This window comes from Fringilla coelebs (genome assembly GCF_963513975.1).
Source record: "Fringilla coelebs genome assembly, chromosome: Z".
In the NCBI taxonomy this organism is placed as follows: domain Eukaryota; kingdom Metazoa; phylum Chordata; class Aves; order Passeriformes; family Fringillidae; genus Fringilla; species Fringilla coelebs.
Genome location: NC_140031.1, coordinates 8910175 through 8937766, shown reverse-complemented (window position 1 = coordinate 8937766; position 27592 = coordinate 8910175). Strand labels below are relative to the sequence as shown.

Genomic DNA, 27592 nt, shown 5'->3' with positions numbered 1-27592 from the left:
GGAGCACAGGGAGGATGCCAGAGTGGCTCAGACCCCATCTCCATGGAGAGGAGAATCTCCACCTGGAGAGCCAGTCCCTTCCCTGCCCCATCTTCCCAAGGGATGACAATGCAGAGCAGGCCAACCCCAACACCGCCCTGGAGAGGCCAGCTGCTACTGTGGAAGTTACCTATGGCGAACTCGTCAAAGGTGAGCGTGGTGAAGTTTTTGCCCAGAGCATTCGTGACTGTCAGAGTCACCTTGTACTTCACTGTCGAGAAGAGCTGGAGGTATCTGATGTGACACCTGTTTTTGGGAACGGCATCCTTCTCACAGACCATGTCTTTTGTGCCGTGTCTGGAAAGCAGAGGTGAGAAGACCTGTTACCTGTGGATGCACCCAAGCTGCTGGAGGAAGCAGGCAGACGGTGCAGCTCTGCATCCCCACTAAGACAATGGTCCCCATGCACCAGCCCTTGCTGCAGCCAAAGGGCTGCTTTCCTCCTGCCAGGGAATTGTGTGGCCTCCTGTGTATGAGGTTTTCTCCCAAGGCTACACAGAGGCTTCAGTGAACATCCTCATGCTGGCCCCAAGGAAAGAATGGGACCCTGATGGGGTTGGGTTTGGGTCTGGCCCTCCCATGGGAGGAACAAGGTCTCCTGATGGTGACACAAACCTCAGAAGATAATACATGGCATCAGCCTGTATAAGGGCTGTGCCAGAACTCTGGCTCAGGGTAGGGAACGATGCCATGCCATGGCCATGCCATGGCCAGTTCTAAGTGAGAGACACTGCTGCTGCCCAACAACAACCAGCTTACACCAGAAGAGAGCATGGATGTGCCAAATGTGCCAAAAAACAGTGGGCACAACATCCACTACAGACAAGTGGTGCAGAGACTATGGGAGTCTTGGGAAGCACGGAAAGGGGACCTGGGGGATGGGGACTTTCCTGGTCCCTTCTAAGGAAACTGAAACTTTCTTGGCACAAAGTCCTGGTCCCAAACATCCAGTTTATATGTGCTCAGAAAATCCTTCCCCATGCCCATTTTTGGGACACTGATGCCACATGCTCAGCACAGGTCAGACCCACTGCCCCAAGACTTCATGGCACTACCTGAGACCTGCTCCAGGCTGTGGGGACCGAAACTCACCCTGTTGCACCCTTTCTTCCCAGACACTTACATGACAGAGATGTTGAAGGAGTTGGGGATGTAGGTAGGAGTGGGCAGGTGCCAGCTGCAGTAGAAACCCTTCGGGTAGTTGTTGGACCGACACATCAGCACTGGCTCCTTTGGGGGGGCTGCCAGGGAAAGAGAAAGGGTAATTAACCTAATTAACCTGTTGAGGTGGAGTTATCACCAAGTTCTGAGCAAAGGGATGACCCACCACTCCCAGTGGCTTCCAGACTGGGAGGGGAGAGTTTGCAAGGGGAGCCTGGCCTGTCTTTATCAGATGCTGGAAGGATCTGGGGGTCTTTGTCCCATGTCTTCTGCTGAGGTCCTCCATGACACCTTGCTTTGAGCTGGGCAGTGCAAAGCTCACCTTCTCCTTGGGCAGCTCACTGCTTCTAATGAGGGATGGAGTGATAGGGACCATTTGCAGGTACCAGGGGAAATTGTCTTCAAGGCTGCGACAGAGATGTTGCCAATGAGGAGGAGGTACTGCTCTCTTGACCCCATTAATCTACACCGCTCACAGCTTTCTCTGCCACGTCCCTGGGGAGTGATAAACTTATTGAGCGATGATTCTCCAAATGATCAGAGGCCACTAAAGGGAAGAAGACGAAGGACCACTGACAAGATGAGGAGGAGCAATGCAAAACTAGTGGAGAAAATTCAGCTCTGCAAGAGGACTAACTGTGTTAATGCTTTGACATGGGGAAGAGCATCCCTGACTCTGCTCCACTGCCTCCAAAGAGTCACAGAAGCAACAGGAGACAGGACGAGAGCACCCAGTGGGTGCAGCCTTCCTCTGGTGTGGAAGGCCTGGGAGGCATCTCCTAAGTTACACCCCATTGACTCCTTCCCCTCTTCCTATGTCTGAACGTAGGTGTTCCTGAGCCACTCCCTCCCATTTCCCTGACTGGCCCTTATCTTTGTACTGCCCTGAGACCAGGGTCAGCCCCCAGGCCCCTGGAGAAGGAAAGGGGGACTCTCCTTGTGTGTGGGCTGGGACCTGAACATCTCACCGCGCGGCTGAATTAAACATCTGTGGATATTATGCCAAGGTCCTTTTTGCTTCTTTACCTTGGGCTTTACTAGCATGAATTTAGGCTGCAACACTCTGGCCTCATCAGCTGATCCTGGAGGTTCAAGGCAGAAGAGGATTTTAAAGCCAGTGAAGTGTTCACACTGTACTTGGCTTTCCTGGAAAAATGTGCACTCTGATTCCTGCAGGAGCACGGCAAGGGCTGCAGGAAAGCTCTGCAACATGCTGAGGGAAGGTGCATGCGAAGAATGAGATTTGATACCTTTTGGCTGATAAATTTTGCCTTTATTGGTAAAAGCCTCACCTGATATGACACCTAAGTCAACTCTTCTTGGTACCCAGGCACTTGCACTGATTGTTAAGAACAGCACCCTGGCACAGTGCCTTGCCATAAAACACACTCTCCTGTGCACTAGGATTCCCCTTGGAAAGGCTGTCTGATCCTGTGGCGCTCCCTCTTTCCCTTCCTTCGTCAGCCTTCATCTCCATCCACCCACTGTGAATATCCCAGGACATGCCCTTCTCTCCCAGCAGGCGGTTTGAAACAAACCGAGGAGACCCGGCAGCCCCACAGCCTTTCCAGCCCCACAGCCCGGGCGTCACTGGCATGACACACGCAGGGGCACAGCTTTCTCGGGAATGAGCTCCAGCTGCTACTGGAGTCTACCGCCTACTACAGCGGGGAAACTGAGGCACAGGCATTGCGCACCCCCGGCGCCCTGGGGCAGGGCTTAGAGGGCGCAAGCGGCTGATAAGGGAGCCAAGTGCAGCGGAGTCAGGGAGCAAGGAGAGAGGGAGAGGGAACGGAGGGGGCCGGCGGGAGGGAGGGCTGTGCCGCTCCGCTCCGCGTTCCTCCTAATGGCCATTTCAGCCTTCAGCCGACAGACGAAGGCCAGAGCCTGGTTAATGAGCCTCCGGGTTAAATTATTCAAGCAGACCCTCCACATCAAAACAGAATGGCTAATCGCAAAGCCAGAGACAAGGGCTTGATCCCTGTTACCGCCCCATCCTCTTCCTCCTCCCCGCAGGCCTCTTAACCCCTTCCCTGCCTGCCCTGGGCGTGGCGGAGGCACGGGCAGCATTGCTGTTTGCGGGGTGCAATGGGGGGTCGGGAGCTGTCCCGGAGGGGCTGTAGGGGTGCAGGGGGGTAGGGGACAGCCTCTGGGTGACCGCGTGGTGGCACTGTGGGCTAACAGCGCCTGCCCGGCACCCGGCTAACCCGGGATGGGGCTGGCGCGGTTGCTCGGGGATGCTGCTGGCGACACTGGGGATGCCACCGTAGGCGACTCGCACACTTGCTGCTTGTGCTCAGCTGTTCCGCCCGTGACCAGGAGTCGCAGGGAAGCCGAGCTGAAGCAGGCGGAGCTTTTTCGAGCATTCCTGGAGTCCTGCAGGGTGCAGCCCTAGCAGAACGGCCCAAGATGCTGCACTGCTATGAGCCACAATTAGTCCATCTCAGGATAATTTATCTTTGTTGTCTCCAGTATCACGCCGGATCTGGCTCTTCATGATCTGTGCTAATTCCTCCACTGAGGAGGCTGGGGCGGGCTCACTCCTCCAGGCTCATTCTGCTGGGAGGAGGAGGAGGGAGGGCTGCGTATCCTGTATCCCGCTTCGATCCCCACTCTGCAGCAGCCTTTGAAGGTGCCCCATTTCCACAGCATTGAATGCCGTGAAAATCCTGCCCTCTGCTTCAAGGCTGGTCCCCAAGAGCACCCCCAACCTTTTGTGTCCAGCACGCTCCACCTCTTACCCTCTGGTGTCTTTTAGCAAGCCAGAGGGGGAAGGAGAGACAGGGGAAGGGAGACAAAATGATCCTCGCATCTCTGCCCTCCTGTTGCAGAGTTCAAGGACAGATGCAGCCGAAGGGAAGCTGCTGTATGAAGCCTGTCTCAGCCCAACCTTTGCCTTCTTTTTCTGGGCAGACACGAACTGTCTCACATAGACCCTCCTGCGACCTCCATCTCTGCAGAGAGCCATCATTCCCAGAGTCACAGGCATCCCAGGAGGGATTTGTCAGGCAGATACTCCCCTTTCCGCCCTGACAGGCAGAAGGTTCATGGCAGAGTGTGAGTGCCGTGTGCCTCAGGGGGCTGTGGCCATGACACCACATGGGTGACTGTGGCCACCACTGCCAGGCACCACAAAGGATGGAGCTGCAAGCCCCTTCCCAGCTGCCTTGCTGCATCAGGAGGGCTCTCTTTGCCCACCCAGCCTTGGTGTCTTCTCCAAGCTGGTGGCAGGCTCCTCATCTCCCTTTGGGAGAAGGTAGCCTGCAACCTTGTTCCTTTCCCCTCCTCTCCCAGGAAAGGCGCTCACTGGCACAGCTCATGCTGCCCATCAAAAGCTCTTAAAGACAGCAAATAAAATTGCAGGCTCCAATCGATCCAGCGTGCTGTAATGCTGTCTTTGGAGGTGGGCCAGCCCATCAGGCCAACAGAGAGAGCAAGAAAAGCAGTGGAGGAAAACAAAGGCATCAAGGGAGCAGCATTAAAGGCTTTTTCTGCCCCGAGGCTTTAGGCAGTGCTGCTGGGTGTGGGGTGTCCTGCTCCAACCTTCTCCATCCTCCCTCAGATGGTGTCCAGCTCTCAGCACCTGCCTCACACCACAAACAGCCCAAACAACAGGTTGAGCTACTTGGGCACTCTTCCCTGGGCTCCTGCACACAGCCTCCCTAATTCTGGCAAATATTTATGTCCGTGTTGCTCCATGGAGCTGCTGAACCCTGTAAAAGCAGAGCTCTTTTCCTTTTGCCACAAACAGCGCCTGCCCTCTCTAATCTGTCTATTAACCTCTTGCATGGCAGGGAGCCACTTCTCCCATGTGCTCTGCTGATGTCCTCTCTGAAAACCCAGCATGTTAAATGCCTGGCTGTGGCAGCTTCCCAGAGGCTTGGGTTGCAACCAGCCTCGCTGCAAAAGCTCTGGGTGAGGTGACGAAAGGCTCAGAGCTGCGCACATCCCATCTGGGCACATGGCTCAAAAACTATGAGATGCTCCAGCTAAATCTGGGTCTCCCACAGCAGTGAAAGCTGGTGTCAGGGTCACTGTATCTGCAGAACCCTGAAAAGACCAGTGGCAGGAATAGAGCTGGCTTTCCCGCCACACAGTGCCCCATGCTTTGCATCCATTTAATTCTGCCTCTACAGCTTTTTGGAAATAGCTGTCACTTGACCAACTTCAGCACTTCTACTCAGCTGGGGACAGCACCACAAGTGGTCCTGGAGGATGAAACAGCTCTGGATAAACCAGCACAGAAACAGATTTTTGTTTCCCTCCTCATCTCTAAAGCCCAGTTGTTGTAGTACCCTCAGTCCCACTGTGCAGGGGGAAAGTGTGACCAATCCATTTTAGAAACCACTAAAAATGATCTACAAGAGCTTTTCCTAGCTCTGCTAGGTCATGAGATAATGGACATTAAAATCATGACACTTTTATATATAGAAAAGTTATTTTAGGTCACTTTTAGAGGTTTCTGAAATGGATCAGTTATAATTTTCCTCTCCTGCTGAGGGCTGAATGTACTAAAGATGCCTTGCTCCACAGGTGGAAGGATACAAAAAATAGCACCAATAAAAGTTTTAAGAGGCCTCTCAAACACTTCTGTAGGAGGTATTTTTTCTGGTGCACTCGGGGCACATTCAGGCGCTGGGCTGATGGGGGATAATGAGCCCATAGTGTGCTTTTGGGGTCACCTGCATAACTCATCATCTCGGTCTTGGGCCAGCAAAAACTCCAGGGTCCATGACAGCAACATGTGCTTGACCTAGAGGTACAGCTGTGACACAGCCTGCCTGCACATGGCATGAGCCCAGTGCTGCCCCACACGGGGGGACAACCCCACAGCCAGTGCTGTTCTGCTGCCAAACTGTTGCACCCCACATGCCCACGGCAGGACCAGATCATCACCCAGTGACTTTCCTCACACCACTGCTGGTGGGTATGTACCAATGCAGAAAAAAGCCACACGACTGACCAAAAGCAAAGCTGCAGAGGCTTGGGCAGCACAACAGGAATCCACCTGGGCACAGGATGCCAGCACTGAGCGCGTGGGCACAAAAGCAGCAGACCTTGCTATTCCACACACGCATCCACACAGATGCTTTTGTTATGCGCATGCTGGCTGCCAGCACGATGTATTATTTATCTAACGCCGCTTTTCTAAAAGCCTGTTTGTGTACAGGAGGCTGGTAGGAAACAACAAAGAAAACAATGATGAATAAATCATATTTCTACTGCCAGGTGTATCAGGGGAGCATCTGTCTGCCATGTGCCACCTGTGCTGGAGGGCAGCATGGCTACAGCTGGGGACGGTCCCTTCCCTGGACCCAAATGTTTGGGTGCAACTGTGTTTTGCTGCTGGAGAAAGGGAGGGAGGTGAGGCTTTGAATTTGCTGTTTCCCCTTGACCATCTGTTCTTGGGTAAGTGTGAGGACGAGAAGGGGTGTGGAGGATAGCAGGTGATGCTCCCTGTGTTCTGGGAACATCATGCTCATAACCACCACTTCTTCAAGAAGGATAAAGCAGGTGTTTTTAATTTGTTGGTTTTGTGGTTTTTGTTTGTTTGTTTTTTTTAGTTGATGCAGCAAAGTTCATTTGAGAGACAATTAGAGAACCCAGGGATGCAGGGGCACAGGATGAGGTGGGTTTGTTTCTCAGTGACCTCCTGGGTGACCTGGACAAGTGATGGAGACAGGGTTTATGTCTCTCCCTTTCAGTCTAAGCCACCCCAAGCTTAGCAAATGGACATTTTCAGGGGGAAATTCCTTTCTCTTGAAATTAGACACTAAAGATATATCCCTCTGGAGTGTGAGGCATCTCAGCTGATCAGCAGAGCTTCCCATATTCAGCCAGCATCTAGCCTAGCCCTCATACTCAACACTGCAGCACCTCCCTGGTAGCTCCCAAAATGGGACAGGGACACCTGCAGTTGCAGCCAAAGACCCCTGACCCTGCTGCCACCTAAGAGCCATCTCCTCAGCCTCAAAGAGCAAGAATTTATTCCCCAAGAAGGTGCTGGAGAAAAAGGTGGACTCAGCAACAGATAAATTTCTAAAAGGCCCTGTTTTACACTGATTGGGGCTCATAAACCAAGCTATGGATTTTCTCATTTCCCTTGCAGAAAATTCAGTGAGCATGGCAAGAGGCAATGCTGTAAATTTTTGGGCAAAGCATTATGAGAGAAGAGAAGAGAAGAGAAGAGAAGAGAAGAGAAGAGAAGAGAAGAGAAGAGAAGAGAAGAGAAGAGAAGAGAAGAGAAGAGAAGAGAAGAGAAGAGAAGAGAAGAGAAGAGAAGAGAAGAGAAGAGAAGAGAAGAGAAGAGAAGAGAAGAGAAGAGAAGAGAAGAGAAGAGAAGAGAAGAGAAGAGAAGAGAAGAGAAGAGAAGAGAAGAGAGAAGAGAAGCATCCCACTTTGAGCCAAAGTGGCAGGGCAAGCTCCCAGTGTGATCACAGGCTCACTGGAGTTTGCTCTATCCTGCGGTGCATGAGGCCATGCTGCTTCCAGCACAGCAGAGCTGCCCCTCAAACCTGACCATTCTCCAGCCTCCAGAAAATTATCAAGGAATCCTCACAGCATTGATCTGTGAGAGGAAAGAGCAAGAGCAGAGGGGCTCTTGCAAACCTGACACAGGGTGGGCTGTTTGTCTGGAATGGCAGCCTTTGCTGGAGGTGCTCGCCAAGGGGCAGGATGCTATGGGAAGGTGATTAAGGCAGGAGAAGCCATCTGGCATCCCAAACCCATGACAGACACTCTTGTTCCCATTTCCTCTGACAGCGCTGGTGCTTGGCAGCATTGCTGTCCCAGGGAAATGCCCATCCTGCTCAGCACATCAGCACTGCAAACCCAGCTGTGCTCCTGGAGGTGACTTTATTCCCATGGGGCAGTGTTCTAGGCCGGGTGCCCTAGGGAGTGATGCACAGCCGGACACCTCCACCCTTCACTTGGGACCACACCACAGCAGGAAGTCCCTCCTGACCCCCCCAGTCCTCTACCAGAAACCAAAGAGCAGCTTTGCTCTGAAACAATATTAAATATTGAACAAACGAATGCAAACCTGTTATCTGGGATAATTGTGAGTAAATAAAACATTTAACCAAACCAAATGCAGCTGTTTCCACTTGGAGCCGGCACAACAGCAGGGAAGCCAGCTCAGCTACTCTGCATCCTCGTTACGGCAGCTGATTATTGTTTTGTGTATAACAGTAGCACCGCCAGCCCTGGAGCGGGGCCGGGGCCGCGGTGCTCGGTGTGGTACCCCTGGGTGTGGCACCCGGCACGGCGGGATGCGGCAGCGCAGCGGCGCGCCGGGCACGGGAAGTTCTCTGCTGCGCTGGGGTTTGCTCATCAGCCCAGGGAGTTCACGGCGAGGCCGGCTTTCCTCCCCCAACACCTCTGCGAGGGGATTTGCATGTAACATAAACCATTTCAGAGCCAGGTCACTGGTTCGCACATAGCCCCGGGCAGTAATGACCAAACCTCGTTACCGGCTGCTCTGGGATTGACTGTGCCGGGCCCCCGTCCAGCTCCTGGAGACCTGGAGAGCGGTCTGGGGTGAGGGAGTGTGCAGCAAACGAGGGAAAAGTGCCGGCAAACGGGGCCTTGGGAGGCTCCGGGGATGGAGAGCATATCCCTGCCTGCAGCTCAGGGCTGGAGCATTCCAGGATGCCAGTCCACCATGCCCAGAAGCGGGGAAAGGAGAGCAGGGGGCTGATGTGCTCTCAGTTTCTGCACATTCTCAGGGCTTTCCACAGCTGAGATTTGGAGAGGAGAGCTTCCTGCCCCTGTAGCTCCCACCCACCCAAATTCTGGGCCTGTCTCTTCTAAAATGGCTGGGAAAGATGAAGGGCATTAATTACATGGGATTTTCCAGTCCCTGGCAAATTAATTTCTCCTTCCAGGGGACTATTCTCCTCGGCATGGGGCTGGATGCATTGTGCCAATGCAATGCAGGCACAAGATTCTTCCTTGTAACAGACGGGTTCCCCAGCAGCTGCTCCACACCCCAAGGAGGTGGTGGTTGGTGCACATGAGAGCACATCACAGCCCTGGTCTCCAGGGAGAAGTAGCTGCCTTCCTTGGCTCTCCTTGATAAAAGGTTTGACCAGAGCAGCCTGCAGACCCCCAACCATCTCCTTTGGGAGCTCAGCTGGAGAAGCCATAGAGAGGAAACATCCCTGTGTGCTGAGAGGGAGAGATGTGTCTTTTGGTCATGCAGGGGGAATGCAGGGTGATCCCTACGGCTGTTCAGGTATTGAGGACCTTGAGGGTCTCCTGCCTCCATGCCTGCCCTGCATGCAGCAGAGAACTCAGCACCCCCTTCTCCCTCTTTTCCCAGCTCTAGGCAGAAATTCACTGCACAGTCTACACCATGCAATGCCCCTGCCCCCTCCACCACCTTATTTAACAGCTGCAAGAAAGCAATCCATCGTCTCTCCAGATGGAGAAGACAGGGAAAATACCAGGTGTGATCAGACACAACTGGGACCATCAACAGCCATGTATCCTTGGCAAAGCTGTCCCACCAGAACTCCTGGAAGTTGTATATTTATCCAGGAGGAGCCTCTGGAGGGAAGCTATAAGCACTTTGTCATGCACTGAGCAGCAAGCTAGCCACGAATATTACCAGCTATCTCCCAGAGGGGGAGTGTGGGCTGCCTTTAACAGGCAGCAGCTCTCCAAAAATGCCTCCTCTCTCTTCATCTCTCTTGACATGCAGTCTGGATATGTCCCCTTCCCTGCTCTCCTCTTCCCCAGCGAGGGAAGTACCTGCTGGCAGAGAGGCCTCTCACCCCGTGGGAAATGGAGAGGAAGAAGTAAGAGGTTTCTGACTCTCTTGGCAGCAGAGGAGAATATTTTTTGGCTTCTCTTGTCTGGGCAGGAGGAGCTGATGGGAGTGGTTAGTAAACAGACATACCCCCTACCCACTTTCTCCTCACACTAGCACTGGCTTTTGCATGTAAAGTTCCTTTCCTTCAGCACTGACTGAAAACCACCCTCTTCTTTCACCCACATGGTCTGCTAGGAATATGTCACGTCTGTTCTTCCATCCCCTCACAAGACAGACACCATGGTGCCCTTGAGCCTGTACTGACTGCTCTACTTTGGATTCAGTCAGGTCAGGGGGCTTAAAAGTGGGCATCTGTATCACACAGTGCACCAGATGTGCGCACAGGCAGAGGAGCCATTTGCTCATCCTGTGTTTGGCCATCCTGATTGCATTTGGGTTTGCTCACACAAACTCAGCATCCCCTGGTCAGCGACTCACATCGTTGGGGCTGCCCTTCTGCTCCACATGATCTCCTGATGAGATGCTGCTCTGCTCCTGGGGCTGATCTGCAGCCTGTGCTTGTGCCTCAGCTGCCAGGACCATGCTGTGAGTGTGGGAGAGCCCTGTTCCCTGTAATGCTGGTGGCTTTGCCCAGCTTCGTGTCATTGTTGCAGTCCTGCTGGGAAACCACCTGCAGGCTCCTCACAGAAACAGCTGGGCTGGAGCCAAAGGAGAAGTGGGAGCCAGGTGTACAGAACTGACCCAGGATCAGAAGGAGCTTCTCCCCATGCTGTTCCCACCCCAGATATGTGAGACTCCTCCCAGCAGCAGTCAGCCTGCTTTGGTGCATCCAGGGAAGCCACCTGACTCATCCCACCTGTGCTTCTGCATGATACACTCTGGAAAAATCACAGCACTGGAGCTGAGATGGACACCACAGGGTGTGGCTCTGGTTTGTGGCGTTATTCTGGTGGCTCAGGGATGATGATAGCTCAATAATGATAGGCATTTGGGAAGATGCCTAATTTATCATAGGAAATGAAGTCTCCACACCAGCCCTTAGCTGCTCACTCTCTGGCTTTGAGAAAACACCAGAGCCATGTCACTAACATGTCACTAACAGTAGGACTGTTCCCAGTTCGAGCTTAAATTTCCCCTGTGCTGTTGATGTCTTGGGGTGGAGGCAGGAAGAGCATCAGTCTTTGTAGGTCACCCAAAATGTGTCCTTCAAGCAGATGAAAAACAAAAGTGTGTGACATTTTTGGAGGCGATGGGCTGCAATACAAGCTCAGCTAACAGCACTGCTCAATACCACTGCTCGCTTTACTAATGTCTGTTTTTTTATCCACAGGCCTGAATCAGACCCTGGCCTCATTCTTTTCTTAAGGCAATGAGGTCCTTGGGATGATGTAACTCACACAGCTCCAGAGTTCACTGCATTTGGAAGTAATAGCCGCGTCCTTAACTCAGCTGGCTTCAAGGGAGGTCCCATTATCCAGCCCATCTGTAAAGAAACTGAGCTAAAAAAAGGCCCTTTGCTTTATGAACATGACGCTCATCTTCCTCAAATCCTGGCTCATGATTAAATCCCCACCAGCAGCAGTGGGCAAACCCCCAGGGATGTTTGTGGCATGTGTGGCCCGGGGCAGCTCCAGCTTGGGGAGCCCCCTCCCACCGTGTGTGAGAGCCTAGCATTTGCAAAACAAAACGTGAGGCACAAACCAATGCACTTACTCACAGAGACTGTTTCCACCTGCTCTAATCACCACCTTTGCAAGGTTGTTTTCATTTTGCTCCCTCCCTACCATGCCCATCTCCACTCCGCAGCAAGCGCCTCACTAAACTCTCCTAATCTCCCCTTTAGGTCATAAGATATCTTTTAATTCTTTAATCAATTTTCCTCCGGACTCCCTGTAATTTATCGATGGTCTTTTAACAATGAAACCCCAGAAGCAAACACACCTTCCCTGGGAGCTTCAGCACCGGATCAGTGGCAGTAGCAGCATCCTTGCCAAGCCTGCCCCGACAGCGATAATCTGGATGCTCAGCACAGCCTCTCCTGCCTCATGGAGGACAGCAGCCTGCCACACATCCTCTGATTTGCTTACAACAAAGAAGAAATAAAAAGCACTTAAAGCACTTATTGTCATATAAAAATATTGCTATCATTGTTTTAATTATTTCCTGAGGAATGGTGGGAACTCCCAGCACAGAGCTCCCGCAGGGTGGGCAACCTTCCTGCACACTCCAAGCACCATAGCAGGGAAGGAGCTGTGACCCAGAGGATCACAAACCTTTTTTGGGCAGGATGAGGGGGCCAGGATGCTGGGATGGGCACCATGCACAGGTGGTTGGGGCACTGCTGCTTTTTTAGGGAACACACCGCACTGTTCATGCAGCAGCACTGCCCAGCACAGTGGGAGACACTTGAGAGACCTGGGGCAGAGGAGAGAGGAAGGCACTGTGCCCAGATACCCCACTGATGGTCTGGGAGAGATTTCTGGCTGTGTTGTGGTATCTGCAAGAGGCTCAAGCAAAGGGATCAAGTAGTTTGGCAGGGAAGCCTAGAGCTGCTCTTTCTTCCCCCTCCCTTTCTCACCTCCTCCAAGGTCAAACAGTCCTGGACTCTCAATAAACTGTCGCAGGGGCTCCAGGGGATTTTAGGAGGCATTTGCTAGGATTTCAGTAGACCTGAAGCATGACTTCACAGGGATGGGGGGGAAATACCCGAAAGCTTTGGAGAGAAATGTTATTAGAGTCACTGAAGGATTTTGCTGTGCTCTCTGAAGCGTTTCACAGAAAATTACAGGTGAAGAGCAAGCCCCGTGGTCTGGACCTTGCCAGCAGCATAAGGATGCTGTGGTGTCTGGGCTCACATGAGCCCCACTTCCCTATCATGAATCAGAAGCACACTGCAAACACCTCCTGCAACAGGGACTCTCCTCTTGGTGCACACAGGTGGCTCACAATCCTTCTGAGATGAGGTGAGCAGCTGGGACAGGTCTGAGAGCCAGGGCTTGGCTGCAGATGAGGGCTGCAAGGGTGTGCTGGCAAAAACCAGACAGGGCAGAGCAGTCTGGGTTTATCCAATAGTTTGCCATCCTCTAGTGGAGCAGAAAAAACAGCTCTGACTGCGTTAATGCCAATGCAGTCAGGTCTGTCCTGTGGTGTATAAGTCACCAGCGGCATGGGAAGGAAGGCAACACCCCTGGAATAAGAGGGGAAATGCTGTGGTGCTGCCAAAGTTTTGGCCCTTTCCAGTGGTGACATGAGGTTGAACGTGGCCAGGATCCAGTATGGGAAGACCTGGGGTTTGCCTGCCAGAAGAAGATGCTGGAGGCATAGCATTGGTACCTGTCCCATGCCCAGAAGGTTGTTCAGAGGTGTTTCTGGAGAGCAGATCCCACAGCAGCACCCATGGCTTTATGGCAGAGCAGCTCAAACCATGGCCCAGCACAGTGAAATGACTCAAACTCAAACTCAAATGACTTTTGAAGTCCTAACTCACATATGCATCTAGGTGGCTTTCTATCCAGCTTTCTGCACTAATATGGGATGAAAAGGCAAGAACTGGGCCAGGACCCACTAGGCAGATGCACTGTCTTTGTTTCACCCCCATGCTGATGCTTTACTTGGACACTTGAGGAAGTAGCTCGAAAGCAGCTGTTGCTATGAGCCAAAATGGGTTGCAAATGTATTGGCATGTGTTTTGTCATCTGCAGTGTTTAATAGGATCCATTTTCCAGGGAAAGGAAAAAGGAAGAAGAGGACGGGAATGCTTAAATCAGCAAAACAAACATTCACCGCCCCTTCCGAAGCACTACACCCAAGGCAATAGGTTATTTATGGAAGTTTGGTCTGGAGCAATAACCTGCAAGGGCTTCTCACAGCAATGCAGCTGGATTCAGATGTCAAACCAAAATCCTTAGCACTTAATGCCTTCAAAGTCCGTACACAGAATGGATGCGTTGCTGGTCCCAGTGGAGTTATTGTGGGATTTGTCTCTCATTTCACCACCAGCCACGTTAACATACTAATTCCTGCTGCCCTGGAACTGGGCAGTGGACCTCCCTTCCTGGGGACACCTACACCATGCCTAAGCTCTGAAGTGATGCAGGAGTTGCCTGCCCACATTGGAATTGCTGCAAGGCTTGGGAAAAGTGGTAAATGGGAGAAAAGCATCCTGTGCCACCTGACAGTCACCTTACAGGGAAATGAAGGCACAGAGCAGTCAAGGGAAGGCTACTGAGGACGGAGAGGCTGACAGAGGATGCCTGTTAAACCCCTCAGCTCCGAGTGCAGTTCCCTGCTGAGCCCCAGGTGCTCAGTCACCTCTGCAGGCATTTGAGCACTGCTGAGCTCAGCACCCATGGGTGGCTGAGCTGCCCAAGCCTCTGTCTCTTCCCTGGCCCCAGGCAAGGCTGGGAGATCCCTCCTTGCCTGCCTGGCTTCCCTGCAGCCCAAGCAGATGTTCTGGGTCCTGTGTCCCGGGACAGATCCCGGCTTGATTTATTACTGGACGTGACTTCTGGAGTTTGTCAAAGGCACCCGCTCCCCCTCCCCTGACTTTTCCCACACCCATCCCATTTTGTTTTACGTTCACTTTGTGGTCTCCCCACCATAGCTTGCAATAAACAGAAACTCATTTCCAGTATAAACAACTGCACACTCTGCCCCAGCGAGGCATACGACCCTGCCTTTCCCGCTCCCCACCCCTGTCTGCTTTTGGGTTCTGGGAAAACAGCCTCTTTCTTCTGCTTTTTTTTTCATGCCTTCCCCCCCCCAAGTCTCCTGGCCCTTTGCATTTTTTTTTCTTTCTGAGATTTATAACGTGCCAGCCAGAGCTGGAGTGGTCTATCCCACTCCACATCACGTACATGCTATTAAAAGTAAAGCTGCCAATAGATCTCAGTAAGGAAAACCACCTGAGCTCTGCCTGAGCTGAGGGTTTACAAGATGGGGATGCTGGCCCTGACATGGCCAAAAGCCTTTCAAGATGTGGGATGTCTCTCAAAGCAGAATTTAGAAGACTTGAATCATAGAGTGAAGATGTGCAGGGCAGATCGTGTCCTCCTCAAGCTCTGAGTCAGGAGAGATGCCAGCCTGATGGGAGCCAAGCCTGGTGAGAAACTTCACAGGAATGCCATGGAGAGCCGGATAGTGACCTCTCTGAAGGGCTGGGCTGATGAGGCTGGCAGTTGCCTTTATCTATCTTTGACGGCCTTGAAAGGAACTCCTTGGACCAAGCTGTCTGTTTCGACTCTTTCTGTGCCTGATGGGGACAGACAGACACTTGGGGACAGCAAATCGAATCTTTCCTTTGTATGGAGTACACACCTGTCTGCAGCATTTTCACAGAATCATGGAATGTGCTGAGTTGGAAGGGACCCACAGAGATCATCAAATCCTGCTCTTAGCTCTTCATAGGATAGCCCCAAGAATCCCACCAAGTGCGTGAGAGCATTGCCTAAACACTTCTTGAGCTCTGTCAGGCTTGGTGCTTGCTCCCCACTTCCCTGGTGCACCTGTTCCAGTGCCCAACCACCCTCTGGGTGAAGAACCTTTTCCTGTTATCCAAACTAAATTTCTCCTGACACAACTTGAGGCCATTCCCTCAGGTTTTATCACTGGGCACCACAGAGAAGAGATCAGTGCCTGATAAAAATGCATAAAACATGGTAAATGTTTTTGACACCTGCAAGAGCTTGCCAAAGGCTCAAGAGGATTCCCTGCCACTGGAAATCTTCATATCAGGGCTGAATGCTTTCCTCACAGGAAAAGCTGCCCTTCAAAGAGGGATCTATTAGGGCAGTATCCTGCCCTGCAGGGGCCATACAGCAGGGCAGGCAGCAGCCTTGGGCCCCCAGGTCTTCCTCACATCCCACATCACAGGGATGCTGCAGGGGGTGCACACATCCACCTTTTCCCATGGCACAAGGATATTGGGGTCAATCATCTCGTAATGCTGGAGGACAAAGCTGCTTGCTTGGCCAAAGCCCTTTGGTCACAATCTCACTCTCTAGTACCCCTCTTTTAGTCTCTACTGCCATCTTTCTAGGACAAGCCAGCCCAGGACCTCCAGTGGCCACGAGTTTGTAATTTAATTCCAGACAAAGAGCTGGTCAAAGCAGCCAGTGGTTTAACTTTTGCTGGGAGATTAAGAAAAATGAGGAAATGAGGTGGGTTAGTGAAAATCTGAACCCAAGTGGTTTAGCTGGAGAGAATCCCAGCATTGTAAGCTGGCCTCCAAGAGTGCTGGAAATATCCTTACCCCTGTTGCAGATGCTGACAGTGTGCTCATACTACCACGGGCTTGGACTCACTGACAGTAAGGCTTGTACAGCTCCAGACAGCTGGATTTTGATTGTGCTCCTTTAGTTTTGCCCCATGTGGGGTTTTCCATGTAGAAATAAGCTCCTTGAGGGGTTGTGCAGAGTACAGGGGTGCTGCTGAGAGGGCTGCAGCACTGCACTGGGATCTTCACATCTACAAGAAGGTTGTGTTGATTTGGAAAAAAGCCCACACATGTAATTTACAGGGACATTACACCTGAGTGACTGTCTCAGTGCAGAGTCTGAGTGCAAAGCAGAGACTGGGAAACCCACAGAAAGGAATGGGGAGCTCTCCACAGAAAGGAATGGGGAGCTCCCAGCCACAGCTCCTGGCACCTGACCACTCCCAGCAGCCATTCTGGTGAAGAACCTTTTCCTGTTATCCAACCTAAATTTCTCCTGACACAACTTGAGGCCATTCCCTCAGGTCCTATCACTGGGCACCACAGAGAAGAGATCAGTGCCTGACAAAAATGCATAAAACATGGTAAATGTTTTTTTAAATGGTGAAGAACCATGAGCAGCAGGTGAGTTTGCTGATTTTGCCTTGTCCTCAGAGAGAAGCTGATCTTGATCAGGTGTGTGGTGCTGCCAGGAGAGCCCAGTGGGCAGGATCAGGGCTGGCTCCAGGTTGGGTGGGTGTCTCCATTCACTGACTCTAATGCATGAATGTGGTGGATTGACCCTTCCACACGCTGCTCAATGCCAGAACCAGGCTGGGAGCTGGCCTGAGGGAAGCTGAGTCTGCCCAGAGGAAGGGGGCTGCTCCAGGTGGTTTTAATTCCCTTGAGCAGGAAGTGACAAGAGATCTGGCAATCCAGATCCACCTTGTGCTGTCTGTGCAGCAGGTCCAGCAGATGGTTTGCCCGTATTCAATGGCAAAGCTGAAGGGCATGGGAGGTTTCCCCTGCAAAACTTCCAATTCTCATGGAGGCATGCTGATCAGATGGAACCACACAAAAAACTCCTCATGCAAAAATCCCCAGAGCGGAGAAATCCTTCTGTTACATGCTGAGACCTTCACTGTCTTGACAGCTTGGCTGTTATCTCGCATCACATCTCTGTTTGCTGACAGCACATCATGACATGGCTCCATACCACGGTGGGGGCAGCTGGTGTTGCAGGTGGCTGTACCCATGGCAGGAGAGTTACAGCCAGCTACAAGGGACTGCACGGGGCCGCAGGATTCCCTAACAACAAATCCATACCGATGGATTAGCTGTCTATGGAGACAGTTGGTAGCATTTTATCACCCCTTCATGCCCCATTGATAAAAGCACTCCTGGTATGAAGAGCGGCCAAGAAACTGCTCTGCTCCTCTCCTCTCCCATGGATGAGCTGCTGAAGCTGTCCCCAGCTGACCTGAGACCCTTAGCCTTTGTGCTGTCCACCCAAACCGAGCATCCCCGGAGCAGTTAATCACTGCAAGCGTCGGGGCAGGAGACAGCTGAGGCCGCTGAAGCCCAGCACAGTTCGCTGACCCTGCGGAGGAATGCAGCTGACTCACACCGCGGGAATCTGACCTCCACGGGGCTGTGCGGCTGGCTGAGATCATGGATATCCATGTCCTGGCCCTGCGGCTCTCAGCAGAGCTGCAAACGGGGGCGGTGTGCCCCCGGGGGTCACGGTGGGTCCAGCCTCTCACCTCGCTGCAGTGATGTTCTTTAGGCATCCCAGTGTGTGCTGCACACCTGGCACAGCGCCTGCTTCCCTGTCCCTGTCCCTGTCCCTGCCTCTGCCCCTGCTCAGGAGCATGGGCAGCAGTCCTAGCTCTCTCCAGCGTGATATTTCCAGCTCGGAAGTGCTCTGAGTGTGGCAGCACTGGAGCTCTGCTGCCTCTGATTCTCCTCCAAGTGACCCACAGGGTACTGTTAGAGCTGCTGTTATGGTGATTTTTATTTAAATCAATATCTTCTGTGTTATCCCTCAAGCGCTCACTACTAATAACCTCTCTTCCTCTCAGCATGCCTTCAGTGGCCGTCAGCTTTCCTTTGCTCTACTCAGAGCTGTGAGCCCTCAACACTTCTCTGCAGTCCACCTCTGCCCATGCCTCCTGGGAGTGCGGCTGCTCCCACCGCGGGTGCAGTTCAACCCCAGCACCAGTCACAAATACCTATGGGACTCCCAGCTGGTATTTAAGTTTCCAGTCATTGAGATGGGAGGAGAAAGCCCTGAAAAAAATCTCATTTCCAAAGGCTTTTTTTTGAGTGCCAGCCCCATGTGGGATCTGATAAGACAAATCCCAAATTGTTTGAATAGCAGGTTTCAGGTCCAGCATGTGGCTTTTGAATCCCAACATTTATCATTACTGTTCCTGGAGAGAGCAGGGGTTTCTCTGCTGGAGTTTCTGAATGCAAAGTATGGAAGAAGTCTGGGTCACTTGGTCACCTGTACCAGCAAAAAGAGGGAGGGGAATGCCCCAGGGAATGACACAATCCTGCTAACCACACAGGGCACAAAGAAACAGCATCTCCAAATTACAGTAATAAATCTTTACCTGTTTCACCTGAGCACATACAGGTCCTTTTCTACCAGGGCTGAAAATCTTGGTGAATCTTCCCCAGGCACAAGTGGGGCTCAGCCTAACAGCCACAGTGTGACAGTCCTGGGGCTGGGGACCTGACAGGGGCAGGCACAGTCCTGAGGATCAGACAGGGATCCCCCATGGGCACATGCTGCAAAGCCAATCCTCACTGCCAAGCACCAGGGGTGCTGCAGCCCCTTGAAATAAAGCACCAGCCACCATCTCACTTCCTCTGTCTCCCCTGGCCACCTCTCCCCAAATCCCTCCCCAGCAGCTTCCCCCAGGCTGCAAAAGCCAAAACCAACAGGGGGAAAAGCTGAGGCATAAACCCGTCCTTGTGGTGGCAGATTGGCATATTATGGATTTCCCACGTCAAAACAATGGATCAAAATTCGTGCTGCCACCCTGGCTCCAGAAGGGCACCACTGCTCCTGCCCATGGTTTATGTTTGATGAAACTGAGTTAGTAGCGTTTTTATCTGTCAATTAGGAACCATGAAACAGTTATTAAATAGAGTCAGAGCCCTCCTTGCTGCTCTCCTGGGCAGTGCAGGAGACACATAACAGCCTGTAATGAAGCATTAAGCAGCAGCAGTTTTGTTTCTGATAGGATTGGAAATGATAAGCCAGCGAGGCATGGCCGGATAGGGGGAGCAGGTCCCTGGCTCAGAGGACACATAGCAGCAGCTGCTATGGGGAGGTTCAGGACTGAAATTTCTGCCCCCTGCCCCAAATAAAGTCTCTGAAGGACTGCCATCATGCTGCATCTGCTTGATGGGGGAAAAGCAAGGGCCTGAATTTAATTATCTGCTTTTCCTGGTGCAGCCCTGGATGATTTCCATGGAGGCATGAGGGCCTTCGGCTGTGAACAGCAATGATATCCCAGCCCCAAGGAGAAAAAGAGCTGGTTTAAACAAGTTTTAAGAGATAGGGACTGGGCTGTTCATGGAAGGGAGATAACACAGGCACAATCCACTTCTGGAGGTCATCAGAGTCCAGGGAATGCTGTCACTGCCCTCCCTCTGCAGATGAGAATGCCCTAATCAGACAAAGTTAGGATGTCTACTTGATCTCAAGGACTCTACATCCAAGATTTGACACAGGGCAAAGCCAAATTCTGGGCTGAGTGATGGTGGTCCTGTGGATGCATTTACCTGTGTCCTTCCCACCCTCATGCCTCAGGGTTTGGTAAGTCCTTGCTCTGCACCCACACCAGTCCCAGGTGGCTCAGAACAGCATTTGCTCACCCACCCATGGCCATGGACCCACCCTCTCCCCAGCAGGGCCAGTTTGCACCAGGGACCACCCAAATGGGTACAAAGCAAACTGTCCTACCAGCACCTTGCCCAGGGGACCACCACAGATCTGGCCATGCCAAAGGCTTTCAGACATTGTGGCTGCTCTGCAGCCTGTTTGTTCACAACAGAAACAGGACAACAGCAGGGTTTTTTTGCTTCTGGTGATTTGAAATGAAAGGTTGGTTTTTCAAGGCTTTTCCTTTTGGAGCTCCCTCTGATTTAATTAAAAACCTCATCAAACCAAAATAAAATGAGGAAAATCTTGAACACAAAGTGCTTAACTCTATAACAATATACAACGAAAATTTTTGTCTGGGTCTGACTTTCAGGGCATTTTTCCAAAGTTGCCAGTGATTTGCAAATCCCATTAATTTCTTCTTTCTGGGAAAACTGCTTAGGAATCTGAAGATTAGCATCTCCCAGTGCAATGAGGGCTCCTGCTAACTCCTTCTCCAGTTGCCCTCTCAGCCTTCACAGAGCAGGAGGGATGTACGCTGCAGTGTCAGGCTGGCTCACTACAAACCTACACCATCCAACCCTCTCTTCCCAGGGACTTTTCAGAGTTTTAGTGTTTGCAAGACACTACGGGGCTCCTGGACAAATTGTACCATCACACCACACCGTCCTGAGTCCTGCCATGGCAGTATTCACATGGCACAGTCCTCAGTGCCTGCCCTCCAGGCTATGCCCTGTCCTTCCCTTCCAGCCTTGAAGAATGAAGGAAGACCTCACCTAAGCAGAGCTCTGAGCTCTCCCTGCATGGAAAAATGTAGCTGTAGTAACAAATTTCTCAGTGCTGCAAGGCAGTGATGGACAGGTTTCAGCAAGGCAGATGGTAGGTTGCTGGTGGATAAGATGGTGTGAGAGGGCACAGTGATGGGCATGCTTCCCTAGGGAAAGAGCCTCCCCACACATCCCCTGTTCTGCTGCATGCCCATGCCATGGGCATGTTGTACCAGCATGAGGCTCTCCAAACTTCACAAATAGACACAGACTTGCTGGGTATTTACTGCTGCCAAGCCATGTCCAACACTTCACCTTGCCGAGATGAAGGAGATGGCCAAAATATGGCTGAAGCATTTGCGTTGCCTCTACAACTTGTCTGCAGAATAAAAACAGGGAAAAACTTGAAGTGGCAGGAGAAGCAACAGCTGCTATAAAAGTGAAGGAACCCAGGAGGCAGGAAAGGCACAGACCTGTGTCTGCACACACCAGGCCCTCTGAACTGCAAGCTGCTTCCTTGAGACAATGCTAGCTTGGCCCCTTACCATCTGTTGGGATGGATTGGTGCCCAGAGCATGATTTCCATCTCTGTGCCATAGTGGGATGCTCATGGCAGGCAGCACAGGAGCCCGATATCACCCAGGCTGGACTTCATCCCAGCTCCTGCTGGGAGAGGTGTGCAAGCCCCTGGAGTGGTCCAGTAGCACTGGAGCTGTCACACACAGCTTGGCTGGGCTGCAGAAAGGAGCAAGGGACAGAGCAGGGAAAAGAGAAATGGGAATCCCTGGCTGCTTTGATACTAGATGGTGAGAGGTTTTCAGCTCACTTTCCACCTTTTCTGTGCCTGCAAGGTGGCCAGGATGGAAGCCACTGTGGGTTGCTAAAGAGAGGCACATCTGTATCCAGCACACCAATGTCAGGACAGGGGGTAAGGAACAACCCAAGTGGTTCTCCCTACACCATCCCAAAGAGGATGCAAAATTTGGGCCAAAGGCAGCCCAGGGTCCTTACAAAACACTTATCACCCTCACCTGGCTGGGAAAGTTGGACTTTGCAGCCCTGCAGAAGTAGGGTGTTTCCCTCACTGCACTTCTTCTTAACAGAAATCCTGGGTGCTCCTCAGTGATTAGTATTTGCTTTTGGAAAGCAGCCAAGTGGCTAAACCAGGCTGGAGCCTACTCTGGTGCTATAGACCTGATCAGCCAAGAGACAGACCCAGAGCAGCGATAGGGGCAGGAACACCTGTGGGGGGTTTTTGCAGCAGTGGTGAAAGGGATCTGAAATGCCTCTATCCTAGTGTGAGCATTCTCCAGCTGGGAAGAGGGGCTGCAGCCTGACCTGCTGTCCCTGCCTGCTTTGCACCCAGAAGGGATTCTGGGACTGAAGTGAGAGAAGATGGGCAACCCCTCCTCCCACACCTCCCTGGCTTCCCTGAAATTTGCCCTAGAACAAACTCTCTGGGATTAGCACCAGCCACATCCTGGTGAGAACAATATTAAGGGATTATGAGATTAGAAATACCATTTATGCCTAGAGGAATAACTCTAATTCTTATCTGATTGTCTACAGATGTCAGCAATCAAAGCACCTCTTTCATGCAAAGCAGGGAGCACTGTCGGGGTGCAAGGTGAACACGATGTGGCCCCCTCCTAGCATGAGGCAGCTCCTCCTGCTGATACTTGCCCTGGATTGTGTTTGCCAGCAGCTGCTGACATGTTAGTTCCTTTGTGGGGAAAAGCTGCTCAGCAGGAGCCCTGTGCTGGGACTGTACCCCCCTCCTCTTGTGCCTCTGCTGGGCTGCCCTCCCAGGATAAGCTCAGCTGTGGCTGCTGCTTGCAGGGTGCTGGTGGAGAGCCTGGGGGAGTGAGTGCTGCTTTGCCCACAAGCAACACCACCCTGAAACTCCAGCTGCAAGAGCACCACAGCCCTTTTGCTACCCAGTTCCTCCTGCTGTGGGTAGTGGCCATGTGAGCAATGCCAGCACTGTGACATGCAGGGTGCACGGCCCCCTGTGACTGATGCAAGGCTTTTCCTGCTCCCGGAGGGGTCAGACAACTTCAAAAAATGACAGACTAACCAGGTCTGTCCCCAAACTCATGTGCTGCCCCACTGTACTCTCAGGGTCTGCCTTACACCCAGCTGGAGGAGCTGGGATGGTTGGGGCTGGAGTACCACTGGCTTTGTGGCACTATTGCTTCTGGGCTGGCCAAGCACTTTGTGCCAGCTCGCCTGGGGAGGCAGCTCGTAATGGGGTGGCCTGGGAGGCTCTGGCCAGCCATTAAGGAAGGTAAGTGCTTCTGGGTGCACTATGCCAAGCTCCTGTCTGCACGCTGGAGGCAGAGTTTGTGCTGTTTGATGGCACATTATCTCCATTCGGCTCCTCATCAAAAGCTTTCTGTCAATTCCTCCCTCGAAGGAGGGCTGTGAGAGCTTTCTGTCCTTCATGCTAATGCTTACATGAGTATCTCCATCCTATCTCTCTTCTTCCTTCCCTTTCTCAGACCCAAACTATCTTGTCCCATTTTGTCCCATTTTCTTCTCCTGCCTTGCCCTGTGCCTTGCAGACACCCCAGCACTGAGGTAGCATTTGTCTCCTCCCAGCCAGGAGCAGGGTGCACAAAAAGCCAAGACACCATGGAGCTGGGATGGAGCAGGGTGAGGAGCATCCTGGGCAGGGACAAGCAGCATCATCTGCAACATCCTCCTGTTCTGCAGGTTTTTCCTCGCAGCCCTGATCTGTACCACCAAACACCTGAGCCACACTATCTGATGAAAGAAACAGCAACTGCGAAGCTAAATCTGCGAGACAGGGATGTGCACCTCCCTTAAGTCACTGACTTGAAGGCCATGGGAGAAAATTAGTTCATCTCACCTGACCTCCTGGGTTGCACAGGCCATTACATCCCTCCATTACCCCTCTATTGAGCCCAATAACTCGTGTTTGACAGAACCATCTTTCAGCAAGGCAGCCAGCCTTGCTCTGCAGATAACAAGAAACAGAGAAGCCGACACGGCTTTTGGCAGTTTGTTCCAATGCTTAATCATTTTTTCTATTAAAAATATGAGCCTCATTTCTAATTCAAATGTGGTTGTGGCTCAGCTTCCAGTTATTGGCTCTAGTTATGCCTTTGCTTGCTGGGTTAGTACCCAGTATCTTCTCTGCTTGGAGGTAATTACCAAAAGGAGTCAAGGCATCTTTCCAGCTTCCCTTGAAGTCACTGAACAGACTATTTTAAGTCTTTCTCCTTTTGGCAGTTCCCCCTTGCTCCCTTCATGTCCTTTTTTACTCCTGTTTTCCCAGGGTCCTTCTCAAATCACTTAGATAACATCACGGGAACTAAGCAAGGATCTAATATTGTCTTTGTTTGTACATATGCAGCAGTTGGCAGGGCTGGCTCAGTCTTGGATCCAAGAGTCCCCTTTTTGGCCAGCGTGTCATAACACAAACTCACTGTGTGGGGCACCTCCATCCTGGCATCCTCCTGCAGGAGCTGTCTTCTGTGCTCTCTGCTGTTTTGCTTTTTTTTTTGGCCATCATTAAGCCCCGGATTTGTGGCAGCACACACCTCATACTGCCACTGTTCCTGGGCAACTGCTCTGCTCACTCCAAGTGGGAATCACCCCTGAGTTTTGCTGAGAGACAGGGAAGTGGGAGAAGGAAATGCTGCAAAATGATGCCTGCAATGACTGTGTCTCACAGCAGCTTTGTGAGCTTTTTTATGCCCATGTAAAAGCCCACTGCTCTCTTCCACTTCTGGACAAACCCCTCCATGGGCCGAGACACCGCAGTCCTCACACCACCATGGAAAAAAATCACATCCATGAACAGTGCTTTGGCAGCTGACAAAGTGAATGGTGCTTCCCCTCCTGAGCCTTTGGAGGAGATGGGAGCACAGCTGGTGTGGTTATGCTGCCCTGGCAAAGCAAGTGGGGTTGGCAAAGGGGCTGTGTATCACCACTGACACTAGCAGCAAGGAACAGCTTTTGCACAGAGCAACCCAGCCGCATAATCACACCTGCTTTGCATCGATGTGAACAGCAGGGGTGCCCACAGTACCAGCTCCTCTCTCTATGGTCTTTGCTCCAGGAACTCAGGGGTTTCTGATTTTGGACCTGATCTGGCCACTTAAGTGCAATGCTTCAGGTCAGCTGGAGATAGGGGAATTCCTCTTTCCCTAGAATTCACAACTCTGTGAGCTGGAAGCAAACCCACATACTGGCCAGGAAAGGGAGGAGGAATGGGAGGGAGGGCTGGATGATGAAGTCTGTGGCAGAAAGGGGAGGTTGCCCTTGACACGTCCAGGCTGGCTGCCTGGGAGCTGTCCCCCTCCATAGTGTGATGCAGGAACATGCAGACCTGTGTGATCAGAGGTCCCTGAGGTGGGCTGCAGTGGGTGGGAGTTCTGGCATTGGGGGTCTCCAAACCAACACACCCCACTTGGGAAGCCTTGGAGGGTGAGGATGGCACAGAATCATCACACAGGTTTTTAAGCCAAATTCTGTGACTTCAGAAAATTCCTCCCCAGTCTGTGTCTTAACTTCCCCTTCTGTTTTTTGATTTAGACTCTGACATCCCTGTTTACCACCAAGCTGGGGGAGGAATGAGAGGGGGCACAGGCTGCCCTGTGTCCCCAGTGCAGCACTGGAGTCCATGTCCCTGGGTTTCTGTAAAGGCAAGAGAGAAAGAGGAAGAAGAGGCTGGTGAGGCCAAAGAGCCTTTTCAGAGGGCAGCGACACCTGTCTGGCAGCTCAGGGAAGTCAGGCACAGAGGGAAGGGGAAGCAGCTTGAGTCTGTATGGAGAGAGCAGGGATGAACTCTGCATTGGAGGGCTGAGCAACTATTTCCCAAAAAAAGTGAACGGCACCCCATCAGCTGCAAAGACATCAAAAGATGGCAAGTTCTAGCTCATCCACCATATAAATAAAATATTTCACAGATGCCTGGCTCCAGCCTGCTGGAAGGAGGCACTGGCTCAGACCAGCACAGGGCACACAGCATCCAGAAAGCCGCCAAAAGGCAGAGAGCTGCTTGCAACTCTCTTCTTTTTTCCCTGACCAAGAGGACACGATGAATCCATGACATGTGACAAACCATGCCATGCAAGGCTGCTCCTCATGGAATGTGCAGAGTTAGGGTGTGCCCAGTACAAAGCTACTCACACTGTCCAGCTCTGGAGAGGAAAACCACCCAGGTTTGGGAATGCCTTGTTGGCAGCCCAACATGAGCAAAAATGCAGCACCAAGGTCTGAGCTACAGCTCCAAACATCCTCATGATGGTTTCCTGATGAAAGAGGAATGGATCCAGAGGATCCATGTTCTCATCCTACACATCCAAACTCAGCCACACAGGACACTGAGTTTCCCTGTGAACCTGACTCTGGTCCAGCCATGGTTTCACAATCCCTCTGTCCTCCACATCTGCCGTTTGGGGCAAACTGCAGTGCTGGAGAGCCACTGCTGGTCCCTGCTGACACAAGGTTCTGTGCACACCACACACTGCTGGGCTCTGCCCTTCAGGTCCCCAGAGGGAGACCAGATTTCCCCATGCTGCTTGGCACATCAGCTAGTCATTGCTCACTTGCTTTAGGCAAACACCCTTCTGCCTCCCCAGCATCATCAGCAGCCAGGCTGCCCAGGCTGGTACCTGTGAGCTGGCGGAGAGAGGGGCACACAGCCTGACATTACCCATGCTCAGCAGGCTCTGTATGGCTCCTGTCAGTGCAGAGAAGACCATCCTGAAGAGCAAACAAGCAGCCGTCACCCCAGGGATGGTATCATAAACCATTTTAATAAGGCACGTTGCTCCCCCTCCCCACCATCCTAACTCATGCGAACGCTGCCTTGTTCAGTTGGCAGCAAACGATAAAGACCCCCAGGGAGCACAGGAGGGGGAGAAAAGGGACATCTGTTTAGAGCATTTCTACTGCATGGCTCTCCCAGGCTATTTCTATCTCTTCTTGTCAAAATTTATCAACTGCGTAATTGTTTAAACAGCATTAAAGTGCTTGCAGCAAGAGCAACTGGAAATTGTCCTGCAGTTGCCTCTGGTACTGATGCTGACAGCTCAGGAAGGGACTGGGGAGGAAAGGGATCCATCGGGCATGGGAACCCTCTGACTCCTTTTCCGGGGGGCAGACACCACCCTGTCCTGCTAACAGGAGGAAAATAATCTCACTTTATCCTGGTGTCCTTTCCTGCTGTCCAGGCCCAAAGCTCTGCTCCTTCTCCACTGCTCCCTGTCCTGACCTGCTGTTAGCACACATTTAGTCTGCTAAATTATTTACAGCAGGCGCAGCAGCTCGGGAAACCACAGCTAATGACAACGTCTTTCACGCTGGTGTACCCTGGGCCTTGCCCTGACCCTGCTGAGCCCTTGGCTGGCACCTCACTGCATGCTGGGCCCCACTGTTGTTCCTAGCCACTGCCAGAAGTTTCAGAGAGAGATGGAAGAGCTTTGCATACTGGTAAAAGATGAGAATTTGCTGCTGCCTGTCATCTCCTCTCCTTCAGACAGGAGGGATGTGGACACCAAGGATCTCCACTGTGGGGTCTTCCCATTCCTGGGGACACTACCTGCAAACATGGGCACATGTGGGCAGTGACAGGCAAGAGTCATACCCTGTGTTGGTGACATTGGTGGTGTTTCTTCTTTCAGCACCTCCTGGGAAGCAAATAGTGATCTTATTTAAGTACCACAGCCCTTTGGAGCTATGGTGGAGAAAGGAAAGCACCATTCACATGTGGAGCATCGACTCCTTTG

At 52.1% G+C, this 27592-nt stretch overlaps 1 protein-coding gene across 4 annotated transcripts in view; it reads right to left on the bottom strand.

Annotated features, from left to right (window-relative positions):
- CNTFR (ciliary neurotrophic factor receptor) overlaps positions 1-27592 on the bottom strand; it is a gene marked incomplete at its 3' end in the record, with an annotated part of 197725 nt that overhangs the window by 20879 nt on the left and 149254 nt on the right. For all 4 annotated transcript variants that reach the window (XM_084224802.1, XM_084224801.1, XM_084224799.1 and 1 more), the window contains 2 exons: positions 1163-1280; positions 170-336 (listed from right to left, as the gene is read on the bottom strand). In XM_084224802.1, the coding sequence (XP_084080928.1) occupies positions 170-336; positions 1163-1280 (285 nt within the window). The remainder of the gene's footprint in view (positions 1-169; positions 337-1162; positions 1281-27592) is intronic.